This window comes from Rissa tridactyla, chromosome 5 (assembly GCF_028500815.1).
Source record: "Rissa tridactyla isolate bRisTri1 chromosome 5, bRisTri1.patW.cur.20221130, whole genome shotgun sequence".
Classification (NCBI taxonomy): Eukaryota; Metazoa; Chordata; class Aves; order Charadriiformes; family Laridae; genus Rissa; species Rissa tridactyla.
In genome coordinates this window covers 12,964,028-12,980,794 of record NC_071470.1, presented here as the reverse complement: position 1 = coordinate 12,980,794, position 16,767 = coordinate 12,964,028, and the positions used below count along the sequence as shown (strand labels likewise).

Sequence of the window (16,767 nt, the reverse complement as noted above, 5' to 3'; positions counted from 1 at the left end):
GCGTCTTTCTGGAATTAATCAGTAGAGCCCTTGGCTGCTTTAAACTTCAGATTGGCGCTGCTATGGCATAGTTGACTAGTGACAGCTGAAGGAAGGGAATATTACCGTGTGCAGCAGAATCATAGCATCTGGACTTCTTAATGCTGTTTCAAAATAGATCAAAGCTTCTGGGCTTCTTTTTATATACTCTTTTCTTTTACTTGACCTCGTGTCACTGAATTGTAGAGTCTTTCCTGGCTTGTGGAGAAATTGGTGTGTAGGTTTCTGGTGTGTTAACATTTGTAGTAGGGGTGGTAGCTGTAAGCTGTCAGCTTCCTCAATCCTTTTCAACTTCCTGTTTTGCGAAAGTGATTTAGTAGTGTTTAAAGTTGTATGAAGTCGTACTGGTAATCTTCAGTCTTGAAGCTGCTGCGCTGCCAATCAGTGCTGTTGCATTGCTGTAGAATGCATTAACAGGTACAAATGGCAGTGAGTCTCTTCTGGAAAGCTTTTCAGCTGAGGAGAACCTGCATCTTTTGGGTCTCACAGTAGTTTGACAAAGATCGCTTGGCTATATGAAATTATTTGTAGATGCTTCATAGTCTCCTTTCTGTTCCTTTTCACTTCCTGCTGTTGGGAAGAGAGGAAGAAGTAGTAGAAATATCACTCTGATTCTTAGCTGTGCCCTTGGTCTTATGTTTTTTAATCCAAATTAGGCAAAACAAATAGAATTAAATAGGTTTCAAAACTTGAGATTGTCTGTTCTTTGTCAGATGGGAAATTAAAATCACTGCTTTATAATAATGAGACTTTGTAATTGTATGATGTGCAAGAAACCATCCTGAAAGAGCCATTGTGTCGCTGCAGTGATGCAAATGTGTTTGTCCTGAGGAAGTGGAGTTGCATGAAATATGTATAATCTAAAGTTCTGTCTTTTCTTGAAATGTAAGGTGTGAAACAAAGGCTGTTAAACAGTTGACTGGAAAGAGGTGGGAGAATCTGCAATATGGGTTTGGTTAGAAAGGGAGGTGGAAAAGTGGGAGCTTTTCCCACTCAGCTCAGTGGGAGCTACTGAGCCTGGATTGCTTTAGTAAATAGACTACTAGTGAAACAAACGCAACAATTGGAAATTGCAAAAAGAATGTGTTGGAGCTTAAAATACCAGGTGCCATTTTGATTACAGTGGTCTTGTAGGTTTATTGAAGATACCCCTTTTGTGTGTCTTTCAAAGAGGATGTGCACTTTAATTTCTTGCCTGTTATACTGGGTATTATTGTAAACACTTGAAATGTGTGTGGAACTTCTCAAACACAGCAAGGCATGCCAGCTATCCAGAGAGCTAGGAGTGAGTCTAGCCTGTACAGCACAGAAGTTGGCGTTGTTGCCTTTGACACTTCTTTCTATTGTGTAAACATATTTTAGGACAGAAAAGAGCACAAATAAATGCTAAAAAGGCAGTACATTTGAAGTGTTAGAGAGCTAGTAAATGTCAAACATTACTTTTCACTGTATGCAGGTAATAGCAGAAAGTACAACAACGTGTGTAATTGTTTACATGGAACTCTAAAAATTGAGTGATTCTTGTGCTTTCCAAGGATCTTCAGTGCTGTAAATATGCAATGGGCTCTTCGCTTTTCTTGTGGGCAGAGTGCCTGTGAAGATTGTAAGGATTTCCACAAAATCGATTTTAATGATACTGGCCAGAGCATAAGCCACAGGGACTATAGTATGTGGCAGTGGCTATTTGCATTGTTACAAACAGGTTCGGCTTTGTTGGAAAGCCTCTGGCAGCTAATAAAAATCCTCTCTCCTGCATTTGCAAACACAGTTTTCTAATCTTAGTGTTTATGAGTGAAGAGTGTTTCAGAGCATGCTCTAAACAAAGTGATGAGTGGTTTGGGTGAGATATTCCTGGTGGTTTTATAAGCATGCTTCTTGGGAACCTTTTGTAAGAAGTGACCTTAAGGGTAGTAATTAAAAAAAAAATCTTCTAAAGCTGTTTATAAAACAAACTGAGTTCAAGTTCTAGAATTACAGAGGAAGGATCAGCTAATAATCTCGTAATAGAGCTGTGGGAAATAACTTCTGTGTTGCTGATGTCATTGGCATAAATGAAACAAGAATTTTTGCTGTCTGTTTTGTATGGAAGCATAGCTGATTAGGCTGTCAAATGTTCCTAAGTTACAGTGTGTGGCATACAACCATATTCACTCAGAGCATGAAGTCTGTCATTACTCCTAGAAGAAATGCTCATTTAACCATTTCTGCATATGTGTAAGCTCTAGAGCTGTAGATCTTGCAATTTGTTGTTGTCTTTTGCTGAAGCACATTTCCAAAGAGAAGGCTTAAATATCCCTATTTTGCCTGTGTGAATGGTTATGACTTTTTCTTTGATCTGTTTCTTGAGGGAGGAGAAATTTTGAGCTAAATTTTGAGAGCCTTTAAACTGGAATACTTCTTTCTTCAGTCATGGAATGCTGATGTTAAAATAAATGGGTGGAGATGCTGACTGGCAAAGGCCTCAGCGTGTCCTGCAGAACAATATGATCTCATTGTTTCTCTCTAGTCTGTGTATTATCTCTTGTCCCTCGTTTTTAATGCTTGCCTGTATACCCCTTAGGACGGAGATAGTCCCTTTGTTCAGTGTTCAAAGGAAAACTAAATGATCAGGTGCTAGGATACAAATTATAAGTAAAAATAAGATGGTTATTGTTCAAGGCTGCTGAAATAGTAGATGTGTTCTGTGCACTTTAGCACTGTTCCTTGACTATTAAGATGCTTATCGCTTGCTACATCTTTGTGTTTAGGAAAACAGCAGTTGCATATTGCATGGTGCTTTATTTCCTTCTTTCAGGTGAATGTTACTTAAATCTGAAAGGATTAATCCTGATTTGTACATTTGTGTGACGTAGTGAAATTGTCCATATACCTATGGCCAACCTAGTTGGCCACTAACATTAAGGACAACAAAAAAAGTTTTTATAAATACATCAACAGAAAGAGAGCCAAGGAGAATCTCCATCCCTTACTGGATGCGGTGGGGGAAGTTGCAACCAATGGCGAGGAGAAGGCTGAGATACTTAATGCCTTCTTTGCCTCATTCTTCAGTAGTCAGACCAGCTATCCCTAGGGTGTTCAGCCTCCTGAGCTGGAAGATGAGGATGGAGAGCAGAACAACCCACCCATAATCCAGGAGGAAGTAGTCAACTGGACGTACATAAGTGTATGGGGCCAGATGGGGTTCACCCAAGAGTACTCAGGGAGCTGGCAGGAGAGCTCACCAAGCCTCTCTCCATCATTTATCAACAGTCTTGGTCAACAGGGGAGGTACGAGATGACTGGAGGGTGGCTAATGTGATGCCCATCTACAAGAAGGGTCGGAAGGAGGATCCGGGAAACTACAGGGCTGTCACCCTGACCTCGGTACCAGGAAAGATCATGGAGAGGATTATCTTGAGTGAGCTCTTGTGGCAAGTGCAGGGCAGCCAAGGGGTCAGGGCCAGCCAGCATGGGTTTAGGAAGGGGAGGTCCTGCTTAACCAACCTGATCTCTTTCTGTGACCATGTGACCCGCCTTCTGGATGCAGGGAAGGCTGTGGATGTTGTCTATCTGGACTTTGGTAAGGCCTTTGACACTGTCCCCCACAGCATTCTCCTGGAGAAACTGGCGAATCATGGCATAGACAAGTGTACTCTTCGCTGGGTTAAAAACTGGCTGGATGGCCATGCCCAGAGAGTTGTGATTAATGGGGTGAAATCCTCTTGGCGGCAGGTCACCAGTGGTGTCCCTCAGGGCTCAGTTTTGGGGCCAGTTTTGTTTAATATCTTTATCAATGATCTGGATGAGGGGATTGAGTGCACCCTCAGTAAGTTTGCAGGTGACACCAAACTAGGTGGGAGTGTTGATCTGCTCGAGGGTAGGAAGGCTCTACAGAGGGACCTGAACAGGCTGGATTGATGGGCCAAGGCCAACTGTATGAGGTTTAATAAGGCCAAGTGCCAGGTCCTGCATTTTGGTCACAACAACCCCAAGCAATGCTACAGCTTGGGGAAGAGTGGCTGGAAAGCTGCCCAGCAGAAAAGGACCTGGGGGTGCTGGTGGATGGCCAGCTTAATATGAGCCAGCAGTGTGCCCAGGTGGCCAAGAAGGCCAACAGCATCCTGGCTTGTATCAGGAATAGCGTGGCCAGCAGGAGCAGGGAAGTGATGGTGCCTCTGTACTCGGCACTGGTGGGGCCTCACCTCAAGTACCGTGTTCAGTTCTGGACCCCTCTGTACAAGAGGGACATTGAAGTGCTGGAGCATGTCCAGAGGAGAGCTACCAGGCTGGTGAGGGGTCTGGAGACCAGGTCATATGAGGAGAGGCTGAGGGAGCTGGGCATGTTTAGCTTGGAGAAGAGGAGGCTGAGGGGAGACCTCATTGCCCTCTACAACTACCTGGAAGGAGGTTGGAGAGAGGTGGGTGTTGGCCTCTTCTCCCAGGTGAATAATGACAGGACCAGAGGAAATGGTCTGAAGTTGCAGCAGGGGAGGTTTAGATTAGATATTAGGAAGAATTACTGTACTGAAAGAGCGGTCAGGCACTGGAACAGCCTGCCCAGGGAGGTGGTTGAGTCACCATCCCTGGGAGGTGTTTAAGAAACGTCTAGATGTGGCACTTCAGGGCATGCTCTAGTGGCAGAGATTGTCGGTTGTTTGGTTGGACTCGATCTCAAAGGTCCTTTCCAACCACGAAGATTCTATGATTCTATATTGGCTGGTATATCCCGGTGTAGCAATATAGGCATCACTTCTTGCCAGAAGTCCTTGGGTGGCCATATGTTATCAGTATTATCCTGTATCCAAAATAGTTAATTTAAAGGTAAAACTTGTGCTTTCTTTATATTGTGGGATTGTACTGTAGATATAGTAGAAAAGTAGAAATAACATAGTATGTAGTATTTTGTTACATGCCTGATATTATGCTCATTTTGTCTGTCTTTATAGACTTTTTTCTCTCTCCTTTTCAGGCTATGTATGTCTCCAAAGAAGAAACTGACTCCAGTGCAAAAATGTGTCAGTCCATTGGTTTGGTGCAGGCAGGTATTGGATTACCCAAGTCCTGACATTGAATCTGCTAAAAAGTCGCTGACCCACAGGCTGGAACAGACAATGTTGGGTGAGTTCCTGCATACTGATACCCACTAGGTTATACATAGTTATTCTGAAATAGTCAGACTTAGCTGATAGGCAGCTGTGAGAGAAGAGGGTGAGATCCAGCAGATACGTCCTACTAAAGTTTTCATTATGATTTGCAAACAGTAATTCATTCTGCTCACTTTCTGGACTGTATGAATAAAATGAAAGGAAGCATTAAGCCACAAGTCATGATTTCAGAGTTTTATACTATCTGCATAGTTACAATTTGGTCAGAAGTTTTCAGGAATGAATAATGTCCTTAACTTGGAGGTTTTCTTGTCTTATTTTAAAATAGATGCTTGTATTGAACTATAGTAATTGTTAGGTGCTTTTCAGTGTGTTACACAGAACTTAATTTTCTCCTAGATGAGCTATTTTATTTCATCTAAGGAAATGGAGGCTGAAGTTCTTGAATACTTTGGGAAGGTAGTATTGCTTTCTTTTCCTCCCATCCTCAGTGACTTAAGATCTTGTCACAGTCAGATTAAAAAGAATCCAGAGTTCTTGATTCTTCCTCGATACAGATTAGTTGATTGTATTCAAAACTGGAGAAGGACTCAGCATTTGACCCTGTGAGGATGAAAGCCTGCATTCTCCACCCTTTTATTCCCAGCCTTTTTGATGTCAAACCAGCAGCAAAACGCTGAAGGCCTGGTTAGAATTCTCTGTCCATCTGTTTTCTTGCTTCGTTTTAATTTCTTTTTTAAAGCCTATTTTTATTTTTAAAAAAATTATACTGAGACATAGTTTTCTTTCTGGCTACTAATATCTATTCTCTCCCTGTATTTCGATCTTTTTGCAGTCTTGTGCCGTGTGTGATTTTTTTTTAAACTGTTATCTTCAGGAATTAGCAGAACAGCTGGACTTGAGCTAAGAATATGTGAACACACAGTTCCAGGAGTGTTCCCAATGACCAGCTCCTTTACAATGGTTATGCATAAACTTTGTGCTGATTTTATTTGACTGTAACTCTTTTTCCCCTCCTTGGATTCTTTTCTGGAGTAATTCAGTCTTTATTCTGGTTTGTACTAAAATCGTTCTTAATAAAACTTGAAAACATTGCTGGTAGATCACATGAAAAGTCCATTTCTTGTTCTTAATAAAAATCAAGGGCACAATAGTGAAAGTGCCTTCAGTATGGGTCACCTTTGATCTTCTCTATGCCTTGAGCTTTGTGTGTGCTGCCTTGATGAGTGTCTATTAAAAATTTTCCTGAACAGTTAACGTGATATATAGCTTGCTACAGGCAAAGACTGAAATTCTAAACAATAAAAGTACCCAGATCACAGGGATTTATTAATGAAGATACAAGTTTGGGAATTTGAATACTAATGAGTATTTAGGTCTGGATAGCAGTTAGGTTAAACCATGAACAGAATGGTTCATGCTTAACCTTTCTTTTCAGAACTGAGTAGAGATCTTCCAAAAGTACCACAAATTCTGTTACCCTTAGGGTATCTTTAAAAATTCAGTCATAGTTGAAGCAGAGTGGCAGGAAGATTCCCCATGAAATGGACAAACTTGAAAGTTTGATCATTCAAATGATGTGTCTAGGCAACTTTACCTCTTTTTTTCCATAGATCTGAGAATCTGCTTCTGGCAGTGATACTTGCAAGAATGCTCCAATTCATCTATAGTATTAATAGGGGAAAATATTAGTGGTAGGAGAGCTGGGCACTATTACTGCTGGTTGGAGCATATTGCATGGAAAAATGAATTTGTAACAAAAAATAAAATTGTCTGTTAAAGCAACTGGCCTACTTACAGATATAGAGTAGCAGGAAGCTCCAGTGGAGAAGGCACGTTGTGCTGCTTGGAACCCCACAACTTCTGGAATATCTTGTGACTTGTATTTTACATAGTACTTGTACCTCGTGGACCTATCACTTAACCCATTACAAGTTACTGGTTCAGTTTGTCAATTTCAGTTACAGTCTCTGTGGATAAGGCTTTTCATACTATTGTTACATCAAGAATAATTCAGGAGAGAAAGTTTTTTGCCTTGACTATTTTCTCTTTGTCAGTTCCTGTTATGTCTTACCAATCTAATATCTTTTTGCTGTTTCTCAGTCTCAAATGCACTCTTGTATTCCACATTTTCCTCTTTTCCATTGTGTGATAATAAGGGAGGGAAGAGAGGCTTTCAGCTCCATGCTACTGTGGGCAGCTACTGAGAACACAGGATGCACAGTGCCTTTTTGCTACTTAAGTCAGGCTTACAGTTGCAGAGCAAGTCCTATGCAGTGTCAGAAGCATGCTCAGACTAGAGGGAACCTTGGGTATGTTCTGGTGCAAAGACCTCTCGTAGCCATGTCTCAAGTCCCTTGTGAAAAAATGCAAGACTGCATTTCATGTTGGCTGGAAACCATGGCTTCCTCGACATGCTGGCCTAAAATCATGTAGGAGTAGAGCACACCAAGAAAGCAGCTGCAGAAAAAGAGAAATACTAGTCTGAACAATTTCTGTAAGAGGTGCTTTCTTAAGACACAGTTGCACAGAATTAGGAAAGAGTAACTTTGGTCATATTGCAGTTTTTACTGAGGCAGCGTTTTTATTTAAATATATGAAATCAAATGCATGGTCAGTAATAGCTGGTAGAAGAACTGTATGGCTGTGTGTAGAAACTGTTGTGTTTTCCATGCTGAGTGAGTTTGACTTTTCAGTTAAGCATTGAGCTTGTTCAAAACCAACCATTATTTAGCTAACTCTGGTCTCAGTGACAGACTCTGCTAATGATTGTTTTTAATTACTATGAGCACTGCTAGAATTAATTTGTCATTTAATTATAACAAAAATAAATATCAGGTCTCTAGCATTTGGAGAAATTGCACCTGATTCACACAGTAGATCTTCTGAACCACCTAAACATGAGTTTTCTGCACTCAAATTTTTCTCTTCTTATTTTCTAGAGCAAAAGAGAGATTCCACACCAATTTAACTAAATGTTGACTAAAATTGGATGCTGCATATTTTTTCTGAACGTTATAAAAGAAAGTATGCATTAAAATAAAAATGTTGACCATTAACCCTCCCCTCTGGTGTTTTGAAAGCTGAAGTGTAATCTTTTGTAAACTACTGTTTCATCTAATATAGCATCACCTCAATGATGAAATGAGTTATCTGTCTTACTAGTGTTGTCTGACGTTCCTAATAATGACCATATCTCTAGTTGTTGTAAAAACAGTATTGTCTTCCTAAGTTACAGAAATCCCTGTTGGAAAAACTTTAGGAATTCTAGGCCAGAAAAAATGTTTGACTCAAGCTTTTTTTTCCTGGGGAAAAATACAGTCCTGAGGAAGGTAGAAGTTAAGGCTAACTAGGATGGAACCTGCTGTACCATATAAAGTGTCGTCATGAACCAGAGCATACTTTTTATATGTAACAAAAGTATGCTTGCTTTCATCTAAAGAAATCTTTATGTGATTGAATATTTTGTATCAGTATGGATATGTACAAAAAGCCTGTTTTGAAGGTTATACAGTAGTATAATTGTTTTCTAAATTGTAGTTAATATTTTAAAATACTCCTCTGTGAAATAAGTACAAAATGAAGAACTGTTGTGCAGACTTACATTTTAGGTGTTTGTTGGGCTACTACCATTTTTGTCAAGAAGTGAAAAGTAAATTTTTTTGGCATGAAAACAAAGATTCAGTTGGAATAAATGCTTTGGGATTCCTATGTGAATGACAGAAGAACCTGCTATCAAACGAGTTGTCTCATCAGAGTCAACCAGAGTGCAACCAGCTTGTAATTACTGGTTTTATTGACTGAGCTTTGTAATAAAATGGAGGTTTCCCTTCTGACACTCAAAAATGAACTAGAGGTACCTCAAGAATACTTGCTAGAATTCATTGAATTCACTCATTGATGAAATTAGTGCATGTCATTTAAGACTTGTAGTGAAAGCTGGAATGTAAACTTTCTATCCTCTATCTGTAACTGTCTTTTCGCTCTAATTAAAACACTAGTAATATTACCTGGTTTAAACTACAGAAAGGATCTTTACGTGAGGTGCAATTTAAGGAATCTGCTGCAAAGTCAGCTTTCAATTTCTTCTACCTCTGTGCTGCATTCTGCCATCCTTTTGACTACTACTGAAAACTAGTTCCCTGATGCAATCAGTTAAAATACTCTAGATATTATTAACCTAAATCCACTTTAGGAGGCTGGATAATAGTAGAGCCCCACCATTGTTTGTACTGAACAACTGAGGAGGTTGTGACCAAGAGCAAAGTGGCTGGGCAGAGGAGCTGAAGCAGGCTTTCAGGCAACTGTAGCCTCTTTTGGCTTCTTGTAATGTCAAAACAAACAAAAATCTTACACTGAATAAAAGGATTTTCAGTAAACAAATTAGAGTTCAAGTCCTTCCATTGTTTTGTCCACTACTATCCATAGCCTGGTTATTACTGCATTAATTGAAGCCCTTTTTCAGTAACAGAAATGTCACACAATGTTCTTTAAATAGCTTAATTTTTTAATTTATGGGGGTTTTTTTGCACTGCTTGAATGTATTGCCATACATTTGTGTGGCCTATTCTTGTCAGTTGATAATATATATGCATAGTTTCAATACTGGCGTGCCTGAAAGGGAGTTCAGTTTCTAGCAGCCAGGTGAGCTACAGCTTAATCTAATCTAGATTTACATATCATAAAGTTTGAGTATCCAGCTTTCAGTTTAACGTTTTGCAATTTAATTTGCCTTTTTTGTTAAAATACAATTCTGTTTGGCATAAAATACTTTAAACAATGAAGGAACTGATTCTACCAGGAGTGACTGAATTTCCTTTGGTTCCCACTTCTCCATTGAGGTTCCATTTTCTATTATATCAAAATAAAATGTGAATTTCTGAACAAAATAGTTATTTAAGTAACTATACAAATCATACACCTGACAACTAGGGGAACTGCAGTATACTGAAAAAGTTCACTGGTAGAATCATAGAATTGTTAGGGTTGGAAGGGACCTTAAAGATCATCTAGTTCCAACCCCCTGCCATGGGCAGGGACACCTCCCACTAGACCAGGCTGCTCAAAGCCCCATCCAGCCTGGCCTTGAACACCTCCAGGGATGCGGCTTCCACCACCACATTAAAATTCATATGAAAATACTTTAGTATTGAAATATTTACCATAAATAGAGAAAAGTGCCCTGTTTTAGATCTTTATAGTGTATGACGTTGAAGCCCACGGACATAAAAATCCCAAAGCATTAGAACATAAGGTGGACAGAAGGGAATAATTCTACGGTCAGTTTGCTTTATTGTGCCCAGGTTCGTGGTACCCAGAAACACAAACGGAAGCATTTGCCATGCTTAATGGTTTTTCATTTTAGCATGTGCTTTGGGGGATTTTGTAGGGGGTATCCCTTAGTTCTGTGGTGCTGGTCTTAGGGTTACTGTTGAAATATTGGGTTACCTGTACAGGTCTGTGAATTTTGGAGAACTAGACTTCATGGTGTGCTCTGGTTTTTATGTAGCTGGGCATAGGATGTGTGTTAGCATAGTTTAGCTACTGCTGTCTTTTGAGTTGCTTCTCTCGTCCTTCCCAACACCTACATTGAATATGTTGAAGAGATCAGTTGTAGTGATCTTAGATCTGCTTTTTACAAGGAAAATACTTGTTGCTATCTTGTCTTGCCCTCTTTTCCCACTCTTTCCTCATTGTGGTTGTATCTAGGAGATGAATTAGTCAGTTGAAAAACTCCCCGGTGACTGAAATGTTCCACTTGAACTGTACAGTAATTGAATCACAGTGAAGATATCATATAGCATTGCAGTCGTTTTTCATTGGTTCCTTCAGTATAATTTGTAATTTCCTCCTCTTCATACAGCTCTCAAGAGGCAGAGTTTGTATAGCAGCCCTTTCAGTGCGGTCAGTTACGCCAGCTCCTACAGTCCAAATACTAGTAGCCCCTACAGCAGTGGCTTCAACTCTCCCTCCTCAACACCAGTGAAATCTGCTTTAGTGAAACAGCTCATACCTCCTGGTACCTCAGGTACGTGTGTGTGTGAGTGTCTGGTCTCTCCCTTTCTTCTTCCTCCTCTTCCTTTCAAAAACCTGTGCTTAAATGGATTACACTTGCATTGAACTCAAGTAAGGAAGACACCAAAAACTTGTCAGTTTTTTGTAGGATGTTTGCATTGTGCAGTATTTAAGTTTTTTAGGAAAGGCTTTTTTACAGACTATCCTGCATGAGGTACATTTAAATGTTTTCTCTGGATGTCCATAAAAACACTGATGTGTATTGGCAGTTAGACTGAAACACACAGCATTAGTTCTGTGGGGTCCCAGTGTACCTAAATGGCTTCTGGAATTGTCCCTGGAATTGTCTGAGATGTAAGTTGCATAGTAGGCGTTCAAAGGTTAGGTGTTGGTAGTGGTGAAGTCTTTTCAACTACCCTGTTACTTATGAACTGAAACATTTGGTATGTAATGTATCCATCAGTATTTCTGAGATGTGAACAATACAATCTAAGGAAGAAGTGTGTATTTTAATTAAAGGCATTCCATGAGGCTTCGTAAACGCTAACTTCTGGCAATGTCTTCCGACTTTATTCTGCACCATAGACACTTTGTTTGCATCAGAAAGATTAATGCCTGGAACATATCTGTACTCTAAAGCCAGAATATTGGCTAATTATATATACTTTAACTCAAGTTAGCTTGCAGGGAAGATGAAAAACATTGCATTGACAATCCAACTATCTGTAGTTCTCTGCGGAGTTGTAAAGACAAGCCTGTGCTGCGGTATATTCACCAGAGCCATTACCCAGGTTTTGTTTTAATCTATGTAGCTCTACTCTGCATTGTGTGCTACAATGCTGTATCTGCCTGCAGGGCAGAGAGATGAAATGTAACTGGTAATGGGGTGTCAGCCAGAAGGCAGCAACCGGGAATAGTTTTTTCTGGTGTGTTATAATTTAGCAAAGGTGCGTACACAGAACAGGCAGTATTTTCAGATAAACTATATTTTAAGCATTCCAAACTGAATAAATATTCATTGAATCAGCAAGTCCTTATTGTCAAGAAAGATTTGGTCATATTTACATCTTGCAAGGTAGTGTGCAGAGAAGAGAATGAAAGCACAAATGGAACAAGTATGTAGTTACTCCTTCTGTAAGAGCTGTGCAAACTTCATAACAGTTGAAACTCGGTACAGGTAGACCAAATTATATGTCATTAATTTGTTTTGCCACCATTATAATGATTTGTAAAGTTGCTCATTTTTTGAAGGTAGTGGCTAAGCTCTGCTTGGGTAAATTATGTTTTCAGCCTGGGTTCACAATGAAATGTTTCAAATGGTCTGTCAGACTCAACGACAAAGTCAGTCATAATCTGTTTTCAAATTGGTGGTTCTTTTAATAGGGAAGGAAATACAGCTTGCCTTTTTCTTTTTAACATATCTTATTACTTTATTTTCTTTCTGTAGGTCATCTTAAAAGTTCAGGGGAGAGAAATCCTCCGCTAAGTCCACAGTCCTCTCTGGACAGCGAATTAAGTGCATCAGAGATGGATGAAGACTCTATTGGGTCTAATTACAAGCTAAATGATGTTACAGATGTGCAAATTTTAGCACGAATCCAGGAAGAAAGTAAGTATTTTCCATCCTGAAAATGAAGTGGGGCAGTTGATCTTTTTTTATTGAATAACTGCAGTAGCACTTGCTTAGCAGGAACGGCAAAGCGGTGTAGGTTCTACCATGGATGTACAAATGTAGTTCTCCCGAGAAGGCTGGTTAAGGACTTTTGCCTCCAGGACAAGGAAGGAGAGTTGCTGTGCAGAAGTGTTCTTTAGGAACAATGGACAAAAGAAATGCTAAAGAGGGTATGAATTTGTAGCATATAGTATGTGGTAAACAGATGGCCATTAGACGGGACTACTGCCTGCCACCAGTCTTTTGAGGAGATACGTGCCTTCCTGACGTAATCCAGTCTTGTTGACAGCAAAAAAATCATTTAAACCATGATTTAAATCACCAAAATGTAAAGTTAATATGGCAAAGAATAGTTATGAAAAGCACCTGTGTAGATGTCTCCCTTTTATTATAGGTTTAGTTGAGACTTTGTCTTTCTGTCCATCTGAGAGTGCAGAAAGTGATAGTAATTTCAGTTGTCTAACTAGGTGGTCTCCAGACCTTTTTTACTGTGTATCAGTGAAAAAAGCCTCCAAATGCCCAATATATGTATTTTTTTATAAATTATATCCATGTACTACTCTACTAATATATTATGTACACAGAAATACAGGAATGTACATAAGAAAAAAATTAAAAGGATGAGATAAAGATTAAACAAATGCTATTTTAAAAATACTATTTTATTAGTAGTACAAAATTTTCTTCCTGCACCCCAGCGGATTGTTCTGCTTACCCCCTGGGGTGCGTGCGCCCCACTTTGGAGACAGATCTAGTTTCTCTAGGGGTAGCTTATCCTATAGCTTTTTTGTTATGTTTACTAATATGTTGCAAGAGACATTTAATTGTGGGTGCTATAATTGTTACAGGCTGTTACATTATATCAAAATTAAGGTGTAGCCTGTCTTGCTAGTATCCAGCCTGGGAGAGGAGATGAACAAGTACACAACGCACCTATACTGGTGATTGCTGTAGTTGGTAAAGAAATGAGCTTACCTACTTATTTCAAGACATTATCAGCTGGTAGATAACTTTTTTTGCTACTAATCTGGAATTAGATTAATGTCTCAGACAAACTCAAATTTGGTTCACCTTAACTCCTTTTGAGTACGGGGTAGGTAGTCGTATGCAGTGTCTCCAATTTGAACCATTTGTAGGCTGGAAGCAAGTAAAGGATGTTTTCATTGTTGCCAGGCCTCCGGCAAGAGTATGCAGCAAGTGCTTCTCGGCGTAGTTCTGGTTCTTCTTGCAATTCTACAAGGCGAGGCACATTCAGTGATCAGGAGCTGGATGCACAGAGTTTAGAAGATGAAGAAGATGGCACACATCACACAGTGCACCCTGCTGTTAACAGGTTCTCACCATCACCTCGCAGTTCTCCCTGGCCTTCACCAAAACAGTCTCCAAGGAATTCACCTCGCTCCCGATCGCCTGCTCGAAGCATAGAATACAGTAGAGTGTCACCCCAACCTATGATTAGCCGTTTACAGCAACCTCGTCTTTCGCTTCAAGGCCATCCTACAGATTTGCAGACTAGTAATGTCAAAAGTGAAGGTAAAAAGCTCTGTCTCAAATCTCAGATTCATTACACAAGTAGTTGTGTAGGCCCTGTAAAGGATTTTGGTCAGTGTGTAGTGCTAAAACTATATGCCTGTGTAACATCATGCTTTAATCTCAGCGTTGTTGAAGAAAAAGCAGAGCAAGCAAAGCTTAAGTTCTGCTGGGGAACTCTTGCAGTCAGATGAGTTGATAGGCTCATATTTATTTTAGGTGTTATCCAGTCACTCTGGGTGTAATTGAGTTTTGTGGTGACCGAGTTCTATCTTTGACAGACAAATGCCCTAAAATACAGCAGAGCCCAAGGGAAACTATCATTCGCCAGTAGGGTTAGGCCTTGCAGATGACAGAATAAATGCAGGGAACGAACTGTGGTCAGATAAGAGTAATATGGCAAGTTATGCATGCTTGTAGCCTCTGAGAGAGCTGAATGCTTGCTTCTGGCAGTGCAGGACTCTGAACTCTTTGAGTATCCACAAGAAACTGCTTTAACTCGGCTGAAATTTCACAAGCATATTCCCATTTTAACAAATGTAGTTGTTATCTGGCAAATAAGATGTTAAATTCAGAAAGAATATACATTTAGATGTTAAGAATTCAGCTTGCTTTTTTCATATTCCAGGTAAGCTGGATGCAAAAGTCTGCAGTAGAGGTGGTGTAGAAATGCATTTTTAAACAGTTTATTTTCTGGGGTGTTTTTGTTGGTTTGTTTGTCCCCCCTCCCGTCAGTATAGCAGAGGTCTGTGCCACTTAGAGAATTTCATTGACTTAAGAAATTTTCTAATTTTTATGAGGAAAAACAGTGTGCTAGACTGGAGCTTTTAGGGAAGATGATCCTGCAAATTTAACTAGCTATTCAAGAATATCTTTGGAAGGGTTAGCTTAAGTCTCATCTAGTAATAGTGGTTTGGGGAAATTTTAGCTATATAGCAAAATGTACAACCAAAAAACTGATCAATTGTATTATGACTTGGTTGAGAATTCCTTTACCATTCTTTTCTGGGGTTTCATGAAAGTCTTAATGCATGCTAGATGAGCTGCTACAAAAATATCCCATGAGAGGCAAGGTACCAAAAGCTGGTATCCCACATACCAGAGGGATCAAAATAGAGCGTGTGATCATGTGTTTCTGAAACACTTCCAAGGAATTCTCTTGCAGTGGTTTTTGTGCGGTTGAACATTGCTTGGATATTCAGAGTTGATACAGCAGCAGCCAAAAAAAGTTGTTTGGGATTTTTTTTTTCTCTACAATGGTTAAAGGGAAATTTGGTTGACAGGGTTCAACAATGTACCCACTGCAGTGCAAAGCAATGCAAACTACTAAGTGCAGAAAGTACACTTGTAGGAATATTCTGCCTATGAAGACTCTTACTTTTGTTTTCATCTTCAGTGCTTGTGCATGGTTAGCGTACTTCTTTCCTGCATCCCTCTACAGAATCAGGTTGGCCACTCATCCTGACAAGGCATCTGCAGTCTTCTCTCCAAAGTATGTCATCAACCCAGCTCTGCGTGGGTTGGAGATAGACAGAACGTCATTAGACTCATGAAGTATTTAATGGCATCTTTCTGTATTCTGTAAGCAATGGTATAAATTTTAGAGGACCCTTGAAGACCCAGTATTAGCTGAATAGATAGTCAAGTCATATGTGAAAGATGAAGCATAACTGGACGCAATAATTTCGAATGCTGTGTATGAAGAGTTTCTTTCCAAGTGGGTGCCTGTTATTTGTTCTATAATGTGCTGATATGGGACTGGGTAGTCCCAAATAGTTACTCAAATAATTACTACGTGGTTTTAATCTTCAGACAAGCATTCTATATTATAAATAACTTTCTAGGTTCTGTGCAAAACTGCAAACTGGGTTTGCCTGTTCAATTTCTGTAACAGCAGAACAAAACCCAGAGAATCATAATCCAGATATGTTTCGATTTCAAAACACACTATGCTTGACTTTTTTCACCACAGGTGAAAAATGTACATTCGTGCTTTTTATATGTAAGTATTTTGTGTGTGATAGATTTGAGAATAATATAGTACTTGAATTCAAGATAATGGAAGAACTGTAATGTAACAAAACACTCTTTTAAATTGCAGTGTAGTTTTATATGGCTAACATTTTGTGTCTCTTAGATTTGGGGTTCAACTATGGGTTCATAACCTGAGCTTTGTCCGGCATCAGACTATATGTTGTGGTATCTTTGTATTATTTCATACAGAGAAACTAAGGCGTAGTCTTCCAAACCTGTCCAGGACATCTAACATCCAAGCTGAGTCTGTGAAAAACAGCAGAAGTGACTCAAACTTCCAAGTGCCAAATGGAGGAATACCTCGCATTCAACCTCAAGCCTCAGCCAGTAAGTACCTTTAGTGACACTTCAGTTTCTCTTTCAGAATTAAGTGATAGTACTCAGCTGTCTTCC

General features: G+C 39.6%; 1 protein-coding gene across 2 annotated transcripts in view; it reads left to right on the top strand.

The window, feature by feature from the left end:
* SLAIN2 (SLAIN motif family member 2) overlaps nt 1–16,767 on the top strand; it is a 38,322-nt gene that overhangs the window by 6,956 nt on the left and 14,599 nt on the right. For both annotated transcript variants that reach the window (XM_054204240.1, XM_054204239.1), the window contains exons 2-6: nt 4,988–5,136; nt 10,987–11,151; nt 12,586–12,747; nt 13,984–14,343; nt 16,564–16,701. In XM_054204240.1, coding sequence (XP_054060215.1) covers nt 4,988–5,136; nt 10,987–11,151; nt 12,586–12,747; nt 13,984–14,343; nt 16,564–16,701 — 974 coding nt within the window. The remainder of the gene's footprint in view (nt 1–4,987; nt 5,137–10,986; nt 11,152–12,585; nt 12,748–13,983; nt 14,344–16,563; nt 16,702–16,767) is intronic.